General features: G+C 34.1%; 1 protein-coding gene across 1 annotated transcript in view; it reads left to right on the top strand.

Annotated features, from left to right (window-relative positions):
* Positions 1 to 19,631, top strand: part of SPEF2 (sperm flagellar 2) — an 85,458-nt gene that overhangs the window by 32,294 nt on the left and 33,533 nt on the right. The window contains exons 16-26 of the mRNA XM_040580827.1: positions 385 to 632; positions 2,421 to 2,529; positions 3,342 to 3,502; positions 5,712 to 5,866; positions 7,314 to 7,441; positions 7,550 to 7,688; positions 10,024 to 10,161; positions 12,600 to 12,760; positions 13,541 to 13,724; positions 14,505 to 14,667; positions 16,976 to 17,098. Of these exons, the coding sequence (XP_040436761.1) occupies positions 385 to 632; positions 2,421 to 2,529; positions 3,342 to 3,502; positions 5,712 to 5,866; positions 7,314 to 7,441; positions 7,550 to 7,688; positions 10,024 to 10,161; positions 12,600 to 12,760; positions 13,541 to 13,724; positions 14,505 to 14,667; positions 16,976 to 17,098 (1,709 nt within the window). The remainder of the gene's footprint in view (positions 1 to 384; positions 633 to 2,420; positions 2,530 to 3,341; positions 3,503 to 5,711; positions 5,867 to 7,313; positions 7,442 to 7,549; positions 7,689 to 10,023; positions 10,162 to 12,599; positions 12,761 to 13,540; positions 13,725 to 14,504; positions 14,668 to 16,975; positions 17,099 to 19,631) is intronic.

Raw genomic sequence — 19,631 nt, 5'->3', positions numbered from 1 at the left:
TCATTTTAGTTATATTACTCCTATTAGTATATTTTAAATTTATGAATATTTTAAAGTTATGAAACAGATTTTGCTGTTCTTTACTTCAGTACAAAAGTTAGAGAAAATAATGAAATTACACCTCTGATTATAGTCTGTATAGTGGTTTTGAAAACTTTATTTACCAAGATAGCAACAATTGTTTTGCTTTTGTTTTTCACTTTTAGTTAGGCCTGATGTTATTTTTCTGATTTTAAATCAGCTTTACAGTTTTAATAATATCAGTCATATTCATCAGAATATTTAATACACTGAGTTCAAAATGAAAGACTGCTAGGGCAAGCTTTCCTGTTATTATTATGCTATCAATTCACTGGATGATTCTGGTTCTTCATTTACTTCTAGCCAAACACCACCAGAGAAGGGGTGGATTGTGGATGGGTTTCCAATGACAATTGATCAGGCAAAGCTATTTGAAAAAGCCTATACAGGGCTTGATCCAGAAACAAAAGATGAAAATTGTGGAAAGCTCTCACTTGTTACAGATCCTAGAGTCCCTAGCAAGCTTCCTGTTACCTCACCTGCATTTGATGTTTCTATACTATTGGATATTTCAGACACTGTGGTACTGAAACGTGTGGCAAACTTGAAGTGTAAGTTTTTAACTACTTTTAACAAAGTAAAATGACAAGCAGATTCTGATGTATAGGGAATGTAAAGATTATTATAATACTGAAATGACTAAATTGTGAGTACTATGCAATGTAATATCAAATTGCGTATTTTAGTTAAAAGTACTAAATTATAAAATACCTGTATTTTCCTCTGACAGTTAAGAAATTAGAAATTATTTAGATTTCTTGACAGCTTTCTCCTCCATCTGTAAGGCCCCTTTTAACTTTAGCTGTCTAAAAATATGACTTGGTAGGTATAAGTGACATGTTAATCCCAAACGTTATTTACCAGATACAGCTGTAAGTTGTACTTACTGGGGCAAAATAGCTCACTGCACAATTTCTCAGCATCTCACAGTATCACTTTCATTAACTGTTCATTATCACCTTGAATGCTTCCAGATTATTTTCAATACTTTTATTTGTTTTAGTCAAAGGCAGATGGGAGGTGTGCAAGTGCATGTGTATATGCTTGTTTGTGTTTGTACTGAATTCTCACTGGAGCTGAGGTAGTAGAGTGGCTGGTGTTAGTATCACATAAAACAGCAGCTGGAAAAAACACAAGTTAAAACAGGTGCAGAAATATGCCTCAATACAAATTATTGCGTGTAAGTAGTATTTTTCTCCAGGAGACACATTTGGAAAGGGATGAAGGAAATTATAACCAAAGGAGCGTGCCAACATTCATTCCCTGGGAGTGCCAGCATTCATTCCCTATTGATTACTGCCTTTGTCTTGTCTTCACTTAATCAGTGAACAATCAGAAATTGTCAGTTTTAGCAAACAAAGGCAAAGACATCAAAGGCTTTTTAAGGGCTGTTTCATTTCCAGACCACACAGTTTTAGTTGCCCTTACACACCTTGGCAAAACTTCTTTTCATTAATATGACCCATGTTGTCCAAATTATAAGGAGGTTCCTCTTCATTGTTCTCACTGCAGCACTTACATGGCACATAGCTTTAATTAAAGCACCGTTTAACTTTTATGTGTAGGTAGGAGTGAGGATAAGGCAAAACCAGTAGAGCTTCTGCTGACAAGGCGGTGAAGATAAATGTATATACACTTGAAATATTTGTTAATTTAAAGACCTTGTGTTGCAGAAACACTTTGAAAATGTGATAATACATGATAATACAATATAATCTCAGAAATCCAAACAGAATTTCTTTCATAAGATGTATCGTGGTGATAGAAAGAGTCAAAAGAACAATTAAAAAAAATCATAAATCTATAAAAAATGGCTTATTCCTTAATGAATTAAAGTCTTTTTTTTTAAGTTTCGAGAAGACTCGGAGAGAAAGAGTACCTTGACTTCCAGTGCAGTGGAATATATACCCACTGCTGTGGAAAGGAGTAGTTACTTCAAGGAAGATTCAAATTAGATTTGGAAAATCCCTTCTAACTGTTAGAATAGATAAGCCTAAAATAGTCTGCCTACAGGAATGTTCCCTCTATACAGCTGGAGATTTCTGTGACTGCAAAGCATCCTTCAGGAAATATTACTGGTATAATTTGCTATGAATTTAAACAAAGGAAGAAGCAAGACACTGTCTTCAGGTCCTTTCCAGCTTAATTTAATATTTGTATGATTTTCTCTTGACTTTTCCTTTTTTTTAAGGAAGTTTGGTACCCAGTTTTTAAATGCAGAAATGTAAGATCAAGAAACACTGAAATTTTTCTTTTAATAATTACCTTACTTTGGGCGAATAACTGCCTGCATAGTTGTCTTTTTCAATATATGCTTATATATGCTGTTTTCCACACAGCAGATAAATCAAAATCATCTCAAACTGAACAGGAGAACAACAATACAAATTCAGATTCTGATATCCTAGAAGAGAAAATTGACTTAGCAAGGGACCAGGTACTACATAGGTATGTTATATGAAGCACAAAAAAATTGCTTCAGACAGATGTTTAGGGATATAATTAATCTGAATCTCATATGGTAGTACTGACATGCCTAATGTTAAGCATTTCTTTAGGAGTTTCTCTAATGTGGAGCTTAAAAAGTACTTTCATTTTTGGCACAATATAAATAATCCTAGAAAACAAGAATCCATGTGTTTTGCTTTTCCAGGGAGATTTTCTTTTTCAGATATATATATTGCATGAACAATACGTATACATATGCATACCTATATGCATCTATGCATACATATATCTGAGGTATGTCATACAACATGTGACTGCCTCTTGAGTGAAAGGCACTTGAGTTACAGATTTTCTAAAATTCTGTCTTCCACTTTTACATTTATGAAAAACAGTTTCATATTTTTTATTGAATCATTAGATGTTTAACTTTACATAGACCAAAATCAAGTCAAGATTTGTTTCTAAATGTTTGATGCTATTACCTATTACAGACTATTATTATATTGATTATTATTGTTTTAGTTGTGATATAAGAAAGTAGGTTTAGCTTGTGACAAGAAAGAGTAAGGAATATATGACTAGTTAACAGTAGGATTTTGAAATTTTTCCTATGTTGAAAATGAAGGGGTTGATGTGAATGGAGTATAATTTTGCAAAAAATGTTGCATGGATTTGTTCTAGATTAAATTAGATGGTTTGCTTTTTCTTTTGTTTATTAATTTGGATGGATTATTATTCTATTAATAACATGGAAAATTTTTTGTTTTCCATTAGTTAGATTTTAATTTTATACGTTATTATGATTTTTGTAGACTTTCAGGCTTTCTAGACATGTGGCCAAAATTAGAGAAATGGTTTTCAGGCCATCAGAATATTCTAGTGAAAGTAAACGCAGAGACAGAAGAAAGTCTTGTGTGCCAAACAGTGGAAGAAATTATAATGGAAGAAATTGCAAAAACCCAGAATAGAAGTAAGTTTTCTGGTTCTTACTTTTTACAGTTCAGTCAGAAAATACTTTGTTCTTCATAATTAATAACTGACATGTAAAAACTATATGGAAACATACATTTTCACTGGCCATGCAAGACTTTGGGGATGTGTGAGTTAGTGACAAGTGCACTAGAACTCTGAACTTTTTGTTGTGTTTTTACCATTTCAGAGGATGTGGACCAATTTCATATAACTGTAACGATCATTTAAGAAAAAGTTTTAAAATAATTGAAAGAAAATGTAATTTGGATTTATTTAAATTCCATGAAGTAAAGGGTTACTAAATCAAATCCTTTCTTCCTGGTTTAAATATTACAGCTAGCATCTACGCGATATGGGATAGCTTAACGGTATAAGAAAGATTAACTTGGCATTATCAACATGTATTCAATTATCAGCAGCAGCTTAAAAACATGGATAACTTAGAGTGTTTTTGATATGTGTTTTGGTGCATATTTATTCCATTTTTCCTCTTAATGACCAAAAATGAAGAATAATTTAAAAATTAAGAAGGAAAAATGATGAAGTATCCAGGGGAAAAGATGCATCAAGTGAACCAGGGTTAGTAGACGTCTGAGTAACCGTTTTTTTTCTTCATAATTATTACATGAAAGTCTTGATGTGTCTTCTGCCACCAAAACAAAAAACCAAACCAAACCAAAACAGAAGTATTAGCTTGGAAAGTACCTGGAAGGCACAGACAGTAAAAAAGTTTAGAGTACTACTTCTGCACAAGGTTTCCACTTCATGAAAAATTCTTGGAAATACCATACCTGACAGAAAACTGGATGGAGCATTTTTGGAGAACTACCTGGTTGGAACTGGTTTTTTTATGTGCTTGTATGTAATTCAGAGTGCTGCTGGAGTCAACAGCAAAATTCCTATTGATTCAGATGTAGTTGAAAATTTGTGGTTAGAGTCCAGCTACCTTTTAGAAGTATTGTAAGGGCTATTTACTTCCTATGGAGAAATCCCTGTGGCCAGTTAATAATGTCAGATTTCATGTTTATTTTGATAGATTCCCAGATGTCCTTCACTACTAGGTTAATATAAGCAGAACAGAGGTGTGAGAAGGTCTATTAATTAGTCAGATGTCAGTAGCGTTCTAGGAATGACATGGTAAACATAAATCCAGAGACAGGTTCTCAAAATGTTTAGCAGAAGCTGAAGTAGTTAACAAATTTTTGTGGCCAACAGTTTTGTTCTTTTTATAAACTTAAATCAGGAGAATGAGAACAGTTTTTTCCATTGAAGCACCCAGCAAGATAGTGTTTTTCAGATGCATATTTGTCACACTGAAAGTAAACCAAAACACATCTATTCTTTAAATGTTAGGCTTCTTCCAAACAAAAATATAAGACTGTCAGTTAATGCAGACTTCTTTATTTTCTTTGAATATTTTCAAATCTGCAGCAAAACTGGCCAGAATTCATGCACATGATTCTGAGCGGTTAATTAATGTTAACTTAAAACCCTAGTTGTTGTAGGATCCTTCTATGGCCACTGAGGAGATGCTGGTATCTTTCCAGAGGTCAGTACAGATCCTAGGGTTGAATCATTTTCTGAAGCTGCTACGTACATTCAGTATTTTTTTGCTATACTATAAGATAGTAGGGTTAGTTTTTCACTGGTTGTTCTCTACCACATGACCTTTTCTGTTTCTTTTTTCCCATGCATCATCTTTCATACTTCCCAGCTTCTCCTCAGAGTAAGGTGTATTCTCCATATTAGGCCAGATTTAGCTCAATTTATCTGTTTGTTTCTTCTCAAATGTTTGTTTTTCTTGATTCAGTCTTTCCCAAGTCTGGCATGGAAGTGTTTACAACTGTTCTTTAATTAAGCAGGGAGTCCTTGAAATCATGATAGTTATAATGAATCTCAGAATTGTATCAACACCACTGGCCTTGGTTTACCTGGTAAAGAATTTGTTTCATATATATACATACTAATTCATTATCTGCCTGTTTCTTTCACAGTGATGGTTTTGGAACAGTATCAGTCCTGCAAAATATAAGCGTAACTGGAAAGCAATTTTATAACTCTGACATCACTGATTTGATCAATGTATTTTTTGATGAACAACACCAAAGTAATGAAATAACAAATCTGTTCTATTATTTTGAACTTGTCAAATACACAGATATCTAATTCTGTATATTGATACTTAGAATACATTTTAAGGTACTAATTTTACATTCATATGCAAGGGTCTGCTCAAGAAATACCACCAGGAGATAAGCTTTTACCAGTTACACCGCAAGATCTGCTTCCTCCCATTCCTGTGGAACTACCACCAATTGAACCGGGATCAGATCAATGGATTTATGTAGATGAACCACTTCCCAAGGTATGTTAGTTTGTGATTAAAAGTCTTATATATCAAAGTATACTTTTTTCTCATTTTTTAATGCGTATTCTACCTAAACCTTTTGTCCCATTGCATGTTCTTTTTGTAGTATTTTTCAATGAAAAATAAACTAGTACTACGTCAAACAAATAACGGTTGCTACTAAAATACATAAAATTATGAAAGTTTAAAATTTTATCTTTTTTTTTCTAAATTCTTTACAATGATGATGAAGAATAGAGTATGGATGCCAAAATAAGAATGCTTTATAATATTATGAAATACTAGCATAGACTTACCATGTCAGTTTCCTGTCTCTGACAAGGGCCAGTTGTGCATCTCATAGAAGGAGTGTAAGAATGAAAGCATGAACTGATCTTTCTCCTGGGATACTTTTTTCTAACAGGTTTTCCCCAAGGACATCTGCATAGTTTCCAAGGATCTGAAATTTAGGGGTTTCCTGAGATTACTTTATATCTGCATCTTTGTGTTTAGTAGCTCACAATAGAATCTTCTTCCCTTATTATGTCTAGGTGTTTTCTTTGATGCAGTTTGTTTCCTGATCTCCATGATATAGCCTGAATAATTGAGCTCATTCTGAAAAAGTATTTCTGTTTCTTTGCTTTAAACCTGTAGTTTGCTTGGGACATTTGATGACCCTAGTTCTTGTATTGTGAGTTACAATAAATAATAATTCTATAATCACCTTCTGAAGATAGTTAAGATGTGAAAGGCATCTATTAAATCTTCATTTTTTTCAGTGTTGCTTTGCTTCTCCAATACAGTCATAACCTGTTTAACATTCCTTATGAGGAGCAATTCATATGTTCAGTCACAATTCTTGCCCTTCTGTCTGTCTATTCCAGTTCTGCTGTAAATTTTTTGAGATGGGGAGCTGGGACTGCTTGCAGTATTTTAAGATTTAGATTTCAAGGGTGCATAATGATGCTTTGTGTTTTGTTCTGTAATTCCCTTCCTAATATTTCCTAGTTTTGCCTTCATGACTGCAGTTAGCTTGCATATGATGCATTTCCTCTGGACGTGAGCTTTATTTTGCATTTCATGACAGTCAGTCAAATATCACTTCTGCAACACTAGACAGTCAGCTTCTATTTTTAGCAGCTTGAACAGTTGTGTACCACTGAATTTTGATACTGAAGTACTCAGTTTATGAGTATATCCACAGATGCTGGAGTATTCTGCTGGAATTTGGCATTCATTTTGAGTACTGCCACTTGTTTCCAAATAAATGCACAGGATAAACCTGTATGTTGGTACAATGTCTATAATCAGCTGTAAACAGTTGTAAATCAAAAGAAATACCTAGTGAAAAAAATTCAGTAATATGATTTCATGAAATAATCTTTCTTATATTTGCTAATGCTACAGCTAAATGGGTTATCAAGGAATATATCAAATGATTTTGATGTTTTGAAAAAATTCACAGGAAATACCTGGATTTTTAGTACCTTACTGGGAAATGGTAGAAAAAGCATATATGAATACCATCAAAACTATACTTAGATGTCTAAGGGAAGAACAGCACTCTGTGATATATTACTTAGCAGATGTTAGGTGAGTAGAAATAGTGGTTTATTACGTTAACATTAATATTTTCTATTTTTCTTGTGACATTCTTTATGTCTTTTAACACCAAAATCTTTATTTTACCATAATTTACAGAAAACAATTCCAAGATTATTTGAAGCGTCCAGATACCAAGCAGGAGTTTGTATCTCAGTGGCAATCAGATTTTAATTCAATCGCTGATGACCTGCGAGAAGATGAGGAAACAAAAGCAGAACTACACCAAAGAGTTACTGTAAGTAAATGGCAAGTTATAATATACCCTTAAGTGTTGTTTGATTGTGTACAAGCTTGATGGAACATGAATGATATTACTATTTATGTTTGGGTTTTTTTTTTTTACCACTCTTAAACTATTTCACATTCTCTTGTATGTAAAGTGTTCTCCACTGTTATTTCTCTGGGTTTTGGCCATATCTTTCCTATGACTTGCTGGGTTTTTTAGATTATACTGTGGTATAATCACATTGTAAAATAAATATTTCTATGCTTTCTTTATGTTTTATAGTTTTCAGAGATTTTAATAACAACTTTGGACATTTCTATCACAATCTAACAAATCCTGGCAGTCATTTAGTTTTTCCATAAATTGTATATGATATTTTCTAAAACTGATCTGTGCAAATACAGAGAATTTCTCTGAATTTTTTTTTGAGTCAAGTAATCTTTGCTAGGTCATACATGTCTTGAGAGTTCTTCACAAAAATAGAGTAAGGGCCTTACAAGTTTAGAGCCAGATTTAACATAGGCAGGAACCAGAGCTATCTTTGAATTTATAGGATTCCCAGTTCAGGACAGACATGATTTTTAATTGACTTTGTATCAGGAAATGCTCCCAGCAAATGGGAAAAAAGTGCTGGCAACGTTGTTAGTTGAAGGGAACATTGGTAGAATCATGGATTAATTCAGTGAGATGGAAAAAGCATCAGACCTTCTTTTCTATAGCATTATTTCAATAGAATGAAGTAGAGGACTTAAAAATCATCACCCATATTCCTAATTTCTGCTAAATGAAATTGTAAAAAGACTGAAATCACTCTGTCCTATTCTTTAGAAAGCTAGAATTTTAAATATTTGGCCTTTCATTCATAACAGAAATCCATGTTTGACATTGTCCATTTCAAATTAAGTTAAGAGGAGGTGGCAGTCCCACATATTGCAGTGAGACTCAGATACTGCGGTAAGGCTAAGCACAGTAAGGCAGTTTGGAGCTGTTTCTCACTATTCTGCTCTGTTATTAACTGTCAACAAATGAAATTAATTTCCCCAAGCTGAGCCTGTTTTGCCCAACATGGTAATACTTGAGTGATCTCTCCATCATTATGTTGACCCATCAACTTTTCCATCATATTTTCTCTCCTTGTCCTGTGAGGAGGCAGTGATAGAGCAGCTTGGTGGACACCTGGAAGCCAGCCAAGGTCAACCCACCACTGCAAAACAGATATGTTGTATGTTTGTATCTTTTTTACTCGATAGCATATCCTTATGTGTGTATCCTACGATGTGGACAGCCATGAATGTCTGATAGTCTTTACCTTGGCTATCTTCTATCTATGCCGTCACTGATGTATTAGGTAGCCCAAGGACTGCTTATTTTTCAGCTTCCCTGTGGCTTTTGTCCAACATAGGACAACTGGATTCTTCTGAAGTCCATGGACAGTGGGAGAGAAACAAGATCTGACATACTAGGCTGAGACTGAGGACTTGTGAATATGGAGTTGGTTATCACTTGAAGCCTAACCTCCTCATTGCAGGGCTAGTAGTCTTTTCTTTTTATCCTGAAACAGGTTAGGTGGGGTAGAACTGCTTGGAGCCCAAGAGACAAGTTGTCTGAGCCTACCTTAGCACTGTATTTAACAGCACTCTTCTTTTCCTGTCACCTCTTATTACATAGAGGTCTGTCACTCTATTTCCATGCAGAGATGACAGGGGGGAACAGAGGGTTTGCTTGCATGTTGTATACTTAGTAGGTCTTCAGTGCTGTCAGTGAGCCACATAGTGCCGCTATTAGATATAATCACTAGTTGAAGAGCCCTTAGTTATAATGAACATTAAAGAAAAATGGCATAGAGCTAATTGGAAGAATACTTGAACTGTGACATAATTTTCTCAGAATTTTTCCTATTACACATCCCCTTAGAGTATCATTCTTACAAAGTATTAGTTAGCAAACCATTCAAGTAGAAAGTTGTTGGTGCAGTTGGGAGCTTAACTATTCATATTTCCATGTCTTTGTCTAGCTTAGATAGGTCTTCTCTGCCTGAGGAAAGTGAGGAAAGCAACCTATACATTCATGTCATATCTTTTTATTCTCGCTGGTGTATTTGTAAAGCTGTTTCCTGTCAGCTATTTGTAAGCACGTGACTTGGTGATCAGGCTTTTAACATATAACAACAAAGAAAAATCCCCAAATGGGAAGATGCCTTATGCACAGGCAAAAAATATAATTTTAAATAATAAATATACAAAAGGTATTTTTTCTTTCATAGTTATTTCTCATATTTGATTATTATATATATATATATATATAAAATATACGCACACACACACACACATATTATGTATTTTAGGACCTAAGAAATCGTCTCTGGGATATCTGTGATAACAGAAGGGAAGAAGCAGAGCAGGAACGTACTACTATCATGAATGATGGCTGGTTACAAGATCACAGGGGTATTGCAATGAACCATTTCTTTTCAATTATGCAGGTATGCATCTACTATAGAGTGCGGTGGAAGGGGACAATGAATTAGATTTGGAGGACAGTAAGCCTCAGAGGAATTTTGTATGGTTGTCTCCAAATAAGTGAGGGATTGAGAATTAGATAAGCAACTGTTCATGACTCTTCTGAATTTATCTAGAGAGTTAAAAGACAAAAAGTAGATGGCATTCCAAACATTTAACTGTTAGGCAGGCAGAAATGGTTAATAAAAATACCATTGTTACTGTCCAATCCCCCAGACTTTCAGTCTGTGTTGTATAGTTCTACTTTTTGCAATTTTATCAGTCCAGTAAATCATCTGAGTTTTGGAACAGAACTGTTAAAGCTGCTTATCCTTCTGTGATCATATTTATGTCTACCCTTAATTTACAAATCACATAGTACACTGCTGTTGTAGACCCATTTGCTGTTAAGGTTGTCCTGTATTTCCCATATCACAAAATTATTTCAGTTGTGACTTCACTGGTGTGGCTGCGAATCTTACCTACAGACTAAAAAAAACCCTGCAAGGTATGTTTCTGAGAATATGCTATCATTTGTTACTTTTGAGAAATTCCATGCAAATATGACCCAGCTTTCACATATCTAACTAAAGTTTTCAATAGATAATCTTCAACTAGTTGGCTCCCCCCTCCCCCGCATGAAGCCTTTCCTTTCATTCAGCCTCACCATTAATTACTTCAGCTCCTGAAGCAGAGATTTCCCTGTGACTGCTGTTCTAGGTGCAAACATTTGGTCTCGGGCTGGACTGGAATAGACTAGATTAGGCTGGACTAGGCAGGCTTTTCTGTAAACTGAGTGAGCATTCTGGAAAAGTTTTGGCAACTTTAAAGAAGACCAATGAGAACTGCTTTAAACACATGCCATGTGATGCTAATTTGGCTGAAAATCAGGCCTAAACAGCTTAGGGTGAGCTTCCTGCCCTTAAATTCTCTCTCTTCTATTTTTGTATGTTTAATAAACAAGATAACCACTCTTATCCTGTATGAGTGTTGTGGTAATTTAAGTAAAGTTTGTGAAGTAGTCAGTTATGATATTAAGGAAATTATTAACTCTGTTTTCCAAGATTCTAAATAATGCCCTAAATAAAGACTTAAGGCCACCAACTAAAGAGAGAGGTCAAAATAGCAAACTACTGCTGACTAACTGAACCACATTCATCCTGTAATTAGGATGTTTACGTGACTGAGTATTTAAAAATATATCTTGTAATTAAAGTAGTATTGCTAATCTTAAATCTTTTATTTTTCTTCTTTTATATTCATGTATAGTTTTGCAATCCTAATTCTCTTCTAGCAGAATTTCATGCTTACATTTGATGCAGTGCAGAGGAGATTCACTATGAATCTAATTTGATCTCTTTTATGTGGATATGCAGAATAGCCATTTAAAATTACAAATACATGTATTAACCATATATAAGCTTTTGTTTTCCAAAAGAAAAATGCAAAGGAAACAATTTTTACTTTCTTAGTATATACTCCCCGGAATACATGAATTATTAATGGTAAAACTACAGAACTAAAAATACAATAACTGTATTGTTATGTTATGGCTTTGTTTGACAACCAGCCAAAAATAGGCATCTTTGGTATTGAGTGCTCTTGTCTGTGGTTTTTCTGTGGGAAGTTACATATAATCCCCAGGTGGCTCTGTTACTGTATAAACACATAGATTTGTATAAATGCCGTTTATCAGATTTCTTCCCACCTTTCTGTGTACACAATGTTACGCTAGAACATATTTTCTCCTTAACTTATGGATACGTGCTGGTTTACACCACAAAGGTTTCATCCTTTGTTTTGTGAATGTGGTTTTGTGCATTTTCCCATGAATATTTAGTACTGTTTTGTCAGTTAGAAACTAACACCATACTGTATCAATAAATCAAAACATGACAGGTGTTAAATGCTTTTTTATCTTTTGAATATTGATTTCTTCTAAGATGATTCACACAAAAAAGATCACGAAAAGACACCTAGGTACGTAGAGTCTGTTGGTTTCTTTGGTCCAGAAAAACTGTATGTCTTTTAAAATCATGTAAGCCCCTTTTTTTTATGCTATTAAGGTTTTTACTTATTTTGAACAAAAAAAGTGTAATTTATTGGTACTAGTGTACTTGCTACTATAAAATACATACAGATCAAAAAATATTGTAATTAAATTCAGTGCATCAAACATTATTTACTATAGATCATTTTTCCTGTTCTAACAACAATTCTTAGAAACACAGGTGTGAAGACATTATAGATGCAAGTATAAGTATGCATTGACTATACTACAAATTTTCAAACAAATATGGTTGTTTGTTGCTCTCCCTCAAACTCTTAGGATTTAGAATTGCTTCTGCTATCATGTATTTAAAAATGTAATAGAATGTTTCTCTGTCCTGTTTTGACTTGCAATCTTTCTGTCCTTCTTGAGGCTGAAGTGGATCGTTTCCAAGATACGAAGAGACTTCTTCATGACTATTATAGGGCAATGGAAGGAAAAATACCAACAGATGATGGTCAAGATTTTACTAGAATCCCATTGCTAGATATTATTGACATAGAGCAGAAAGAAGACCAAAACAAATCAAGGAGGTAGAAATGCATTAATAAATTATATGAATATCAACAAATAACTAGGGTTTATAGTAAAATGATGAGTCTTAAATCATATTATAGATTTAATTTATCCATGATTTTTTACTGGTTTACCTATACCATTTTCACTAATACATCACTGAATTATAAAAGATTTTAAAAGCTGTCTTTGAATGAAATCTGCTATAGAAATGGTTCCTACTTCCCTCTGTGTTGCTGACAGTTTCCAGCACAATCTTCACATAAGTAAGTTAAATATTATTATGGAACATTAACAGGTTTAAAATTTGCAACAATAAACATAATTAAATGGGTTATGTGATGACAAAAATAAATCAGAGCAGCCTACAAAGATGCATAGAACTGAATGCCATATTAGAAGGCAAGAGATAGCATCATGTAATTTCAAGTATCAAAAATGCCGTCAATAATGACACCTGCTTTTTAAAAAATACTTACAGTTCATATAGAAACTATCTGAGTAATGAGGCTGTGCTTCTAGCCCATGTGGAATATATCAGCAGATCACACAGTCATTTGACGTAGTTTTATGCATCTATTGTTATTTCTTAGCTTCTGTAGTTAAACTAGATAGTTTTCTTGTCATCCACACATTTCACCACTTTTGGTCACAAGGAAAGTTCATCCTTTTTCTGTTGCTATGGCAAATTATGAAAATAGTGTTCTCATTCTTCTAGCATATTCTCCGATGTAGTTATAAATTAACACTCTTTATAGAAAGAGGGTTTGAATTATGCCTTATATTTTATTTTTAAGGATCCCTCTAGTTTCTTGGAAACTGCCTTCACCAGAAATAAATATTACGAAGTCAAAACCCAAGGCAACTCTCCAGAAGAGTGCTAAGGATGAGAGTTGTGAAAATGGAGTGACCTCTTTTAGGAGAGATGAAAATCTTATTACATCTACATGGCAAACAGCGGTAACAGTGCTATCAAACATGGTAAGGAATGTTTTATTTACTTAAATATTTCTGGGTCAGTCAGTCAAACCCTCCCATGCAGTGGGCAGCCTAAACACACAGCCTTCACACGGTGTATCTCAATTACTTGCCTCTTGCTCCACTCTTGATATTTCTATTGAGTGTGGTTCTATGAGGAAAATGTTGGAATCTGTGTATTATCAGCACCTCTGTATTTATAACTGACCCTTTCCTTTCATTACTGAGAGAAATACTTTGTTGAGTCTGTATATCACCTTCTTCTATAATAAACTCTCCTCTTATCCCTCAATAGAAGCATGAGAAGAGGGACAAGTTTATCCTGTAATGCAATGTTTGCTCAAACCTTTCACAGCTTCAAAAGCTATGGTTACATTCTTTTTTATATATAGGTAAAAGTAAATTAGGTGGGTTTTCAAATGGTTGGTTTCTAAGTTTGCTTTTTTTCCTCTTTGATCATTTTAAACTAAGTGAATTTTCACACCTTTACAGTGTAACTGTAGACTTGCTTTGCATAGTGTTAATTCTTAACATTTCTCACCTTTTCCTAGAGTACAGGTAATAGACTACAAGAATTAAAACCACTGTCTCCCTGTCTTGCATGTTTGCTGTAGAATTTTACTTTTGATAAATAATTAAAATGTAATCAATTTAATTAGTTTAAATAGTTTTATTTATGTGTGTATGTCTTAGCAATTACTTTCAGTAATTATAAGCTATTTAAAACAGTAGTTGCAGCGTGTTGGTACTATGTACTTTACTATGTGTGACTATGGTGTCAAGGTAACAGCTGAAATAGAGTCTAAAGAAATGGAGGAAGAAAAAGAACATCAGCAGCTAGAACGGAGAGATCTGAAATCTTCACAGACACTGTCAGGAAAAGCTGCTGGGAAAGATACCAAAGATGCCAAAAAGCTTTCTCCCAAATCAGCTACTAAAAAGAAAGGTATTTGAAATGCGGAGTTTGTTTTAGAGTGCTTGAAATTACTTAAATACAAATTACATGAGTAATACAGAAAAGAGTAAGCCAAGACATTTAATTTGGATTTAATTTCTCTTTTAAAATGCCAAATGTGACATACCAGTGTGAAAAGCTGTTGGTGATAAAGGAGTGCAGAGTCTTTTGAGTGACAGTTGCATTTATTTAATCATATGTGTTGTGCTTATTGTTATGTATAAATAAATATTCTAACTAGAACCTAGAAGGTAAGTATTTATTTTTCTTCATGTGCTGTTTTAGAAGTAAATAGTTAGAACTAGTTTATCGAATTAAATAGAATTCCATTAAATTCTGTCTACTTTCCAGCCATAAGTGTTAAAATAAAAGTACTGGAATAGAGTGGAAAAATTATTACATATCCCAAGATATTTTGGAATTAATTTATCAGCCATGTGGCATGGATCTATCAAAGTCCATAATTTTTATATATAACTGTAACATGGTGTAAACAAAGACCATAAAATCTAATGGCACATGTAGTCCTAAAAAGACCAGAACTCGCATTGAGGTAGATCTTGCTTATAACCCTGGCAAGAATCTGTCCAACCAGGTAAGAATACAAAATTTATTTGAAAAAGAGGAACAGACCTAACCCCCCCTGTCTTTTTAGTCTAGCAATTCAGGCAGCCTGCTGGAAGGAATGCTGGCATGCAATGCTGTTTATACTTTCTTTTTTTTTTCATAAATACTTCCTTGAGCGGGGTAGTGGTTTAAGTAACTTCCACTTCTTTCTGCACAATGTCATAGCTCCAGCAGGAAGCAAGGCTAGTAGCCAAAACCTTGTATCTTTTGTAAATACAGTCTACACAGCAAGAGAGGAGCTCAGGCCCTGTGGGTGTGAGGGTGGCCTGAAATTCAGGTACTCCATTTCCAAGCAAGACATCTGTAACTGCAAGTTTATTATGCATAAAGTGTCTTACTTTTTCAGTTTGACATTTTATTTGCACTGTACTCAGCGTTCTCTCTCTGGCTGATTCTGCTCATAATACAGCGAATAAGTATATTCCTGACAATACTTAGCCATATGGATACCTAATTTGTGAGCCTCAGGCAGCCTTAGGTGTGTGCTTAGCATTTCAATCCAGCCCAGAAATCCAGCAGGTTTTCAGATTTCTGGAAAAGCTTTGTGATAAAAAAATAGCGGCTATCACCTACTGTATTTCAAGTGGCTAGGTTGGGGTTTGTGGATTGCTTCTTGGAACTAATTTTTTGTTCAGACCTGGTACTAGATGATTTAACCTGAAATCACAAAACTCTAAGGTGACAGAACTGCAAGTAGAACTCAGCTATGCATTCCTCATGGTAGAAGCTGAAATATCAACTGATGTATCTGTTACTGAAGTATCAACTTTGATTTCTTGCCAAATAGAATTCCTTAGGATACAGCTATAGGCTAGTAACTAAGTGATACAACTTATCACATATAATTTTATCACTTCTAGATTTGACCATTTGCTTCATGACCATATGCTTTATGTATCATGCACATGTCATTATTTTTTTCTGTAACAGCTCCATCTGCTCTTGTCGTAACAAAGCAGTTACAAATATTTAAATATTTTTGAGTAATAATCATAGTGTTATGATTACAGAATTTCACACAACCTTTAAAAACATGATAAAATGCTTTTACAATGTCTGTTCATAGATATGTAAGTTAAAACAAGCTGCAAAAGCAGCTAACAGAATGGTTTAAGAACATACCTCTTTTTTTTTTTTTCTGATATTAGGATATTTTTTTTAAAATAGCATTATTATTCTTTTCACTGTTTTGATGGTAGTCAATGATGTTAACTACATGGCATTTTTACTACAGTTTGCTAAACCTGACTTTGCTCCAGAAGGAACAGCTATCATTCAAAAGAGGTTTATTTATGTGTTGGTTGTGATAAATGGGTAGATTAGGATCAAAGAGGACATTTTGACCATCTAGGATCACAACAGAGGCACACCTATGCAGTCATTATTTCCATTCAGAAATATATTTTAGGATGTTATTTAACTAATTTTAAGGGTTGTGTATGCTGGAGTAATTTTAGTATTAATCTTAGTGTGTCTTGCAGATGTAAATCACATTTGAAAAAATCTAAAAATGTTATTTTGATATAAGATACTCGAATAACCACCTTTGTATTCTCATAAACAGTTGCATTAAATAAGGTGGGTAGTGCCATTTTTCATTTTAAAAAACGTGCTATCTTGTGATATGTAAACCAGCAAAGTCAAAGACTGTGAGAGTTCTATTTTCCTGCAGGACCACCTTCTACTGCATCTGTGGTTGAAGTCAGTCCAGGTCCTATAACTCCAGAAGAATTAAAGAAACGAGAACTGACTCTTAAAATAAAACAAGAGTATTTTAGTGCCTTGAAACATGAAGGTATGTTACTATTTGATTGCTTGTATTGGCAGGTGATCATTATTCCTAATTTAGGTAGTGTAATAGTCAAAACTAGATGGAAGCTCTAGGTGGAATGGATGGATAAGTAAGAAGAAGGAGGGGAAAGAAAGAAGTGTCTGGAGAAATCAGGAATCTTTTTAGGGTAGTAGTCATCTGTGATTTTGTGGTAGATCTATTTAAAATAAAAATGTGTTTTTCATTCTTCTTTTAGTTTTCTTCTGTTTAATTTATTTTTCCATGACTAGGCAAGTTTTCGTCATGAGAAAATAAATTTCACATAGGTGGTCATCCATTCTTCATCATTCAGTATTTGAAATGTTTTTTGATCTGGGAAAGAATTCATTGGCAATTATATATTTCATTAGTACTCTTCTCTCTGATTCCTTTTTCCTCAAGCTGCATGAGATTCAAGCAGGAAGACACAGATTGTTTATCCTTCCAAACTCCTTTCCAGACAGACCATTCAAAAAACAACATATTGTTCAGTTGGTCTCTTTATCTGTCTTACCCAATAACTTCCAAGCAAACTAGATGTCTGAAAAACAGAAGTCCCAAATTGAAAATGGGTTGAAATTTTTTTTGGAGATGGGCTTAGACTGGAAGAAGAAGACTTCTTTCTCACTTAATGGAAGGCAGAAGATCTTGTCAGAGATTCTATTTGTCAACAGTTGGCAAGCCTGTCATTATGTTACCATCTTGGCAGGCTAATTTTTGCATAGTATTTATTATGAAAAGTAGAGGGAAAACAGCAATTAATGAACAAAACACAAATTCCTAAGGCTTCTTTAGGTCCACAACAGACCAAATGCTTCTACGCCTACCACTTCAACATCGTTTAATCCAAAAGTAGTTTAGAAATAAGTATTTTAAGGTTTTGGAATAGCAAGGAGAGGAATGGTAGTAACTTTGAAAATCTTGATTCATTGACAAGTTTTGTTTTCTTGAGTTTGCTTCATTTTCACCTTATATTTAACAAAAAAGCTAAGGTAAGAACCTAAAGATGACTAAATCTGCTGAGCTATATTGGATAATTGCACAGACATGTATCTGGTACATTTGAGGATCATAGTTTCACTTACAGCTATGGTAAGTGGATGCTTGTGCGTTTGGTTATAGAGATACATAAAGACTAGCGAAGTCACTAGTTGCAGACGGTTTAAAAAAACATAACAACTGATTTCATATTCCATTTCTCTATTGTATCAATGTGCCTTGCCTTTTATTCTGCTACTGTTAAGAGAGCAGTTTTATCAGTGAAATGTGCAGTACCTGCTTCTGAAAATGCAGGGAGACAAAAATTGTCATACATTTATCTTCGTATCGTACTGGCAGCAGCTACTCAAGGAAAATGCAGAGAAGTCACAAATAAGGCAGCCTTAAACCATATTAAAGAAAGGTGACTAGACAGGCACAAAGCATCCTCTTAAGGTACTTTTAGTTGCTTAGAACCTTTAATCCTGTTTTTGCCATCAAATAGCCCTCCATGAGACCCAATGCATTCTATGTTTAAAATTTTGAAAGTCAACTCTTTCTTGCTCAAAACAGAACATGTGCAGAGTTGTGTTCTACTGTGGCTGAGAAATAACATTAGAAGGACACGCCTTGTATTTTTCAGGGTCCATCTTTCTATGTTGGTTGCCTAAAGAAAGTTTCAGCCCCAAATTTAAGTGTTTTGAAAACTTAGTAATGTATAGAATAAGGATTATAATGTAAATAATTTTACAGTCTTTAACTTTGAAGTCACTCTACTAGTTACTATATAATATTAATTGTTTAATAGATTCTGGAGTTGAGTACTGAACTTGCCTTCAGGATTGAGAATAATCTCCAGCCACTGGTCCTCTTTTCTTACTCTTCTTTTGTAAGACTTTGAATGTCTTTCAGTGCCTGTTCCATGTGTCTCTCAATACATTATCTTTGCTGTCCTTTCATCCAGTTGGCATCCTTTTCACTTCAGACATTGTTGACTTGTTCCCCTTTCTTGTCCTTTTAGCTCCTTTCTTCAAAGTATTAGCCTCTCAGTGAGAAACCAGGTTTTTTTTCCCTCAGTTCTTCCCATTCTGAAAACAAAAAATCATGAAACTCAAATGTTTTTTATAGTTTCATGAAAATACTCTATGCATTATTTTGGTGGAGGTGAATTATTTTCTTAGTGCTTACTAACCAGACTCTTTTCTAATGCAACCTGAGTATGAGGATATAAAACAATTATATGTAGGAAGCTTGGAGGAAAACCAGTGAGATTAATTTTAAAGAGCTGGGGCTTAGAAAGAGAAAAGCAAACTTTTATTGTGATTTAACATATATAATGATTTAGATGTGTTTTCTTTAAAATGTATCCATAACAGGGTACTCACACTTGCATCGTTAAGCTTCTAGATGTGTGGCTGTGTAGTGTCAATTTAGTTCAATGTCACTCTCTAATTAAACATCCCCTGCACCTCTATATTAGTTTTATCGAGGTATTTGTTACATTGTGAATTCTGATGCTTATAGAAGACACACTTTTGTA

The sequence above is a fragment of the Falco naumanni genome, chromosome Z (genome assembly GCF_017639655.2).
Source record: "Falco naumanni isolate bFalNau1 chromosome Z, bFalNau1.pat, whole genome shotgun sequence".
Lineage (NCBI taxonomy): Eukaryota > Metazoa > Chordata > Aves > Falconiformes > Falconidae > Falco > Falco naumanni.
Note: the sequence above shows the minus strand (reverse complement) of the source record. Positions and strands in the feature narration are given on the sequence as shown.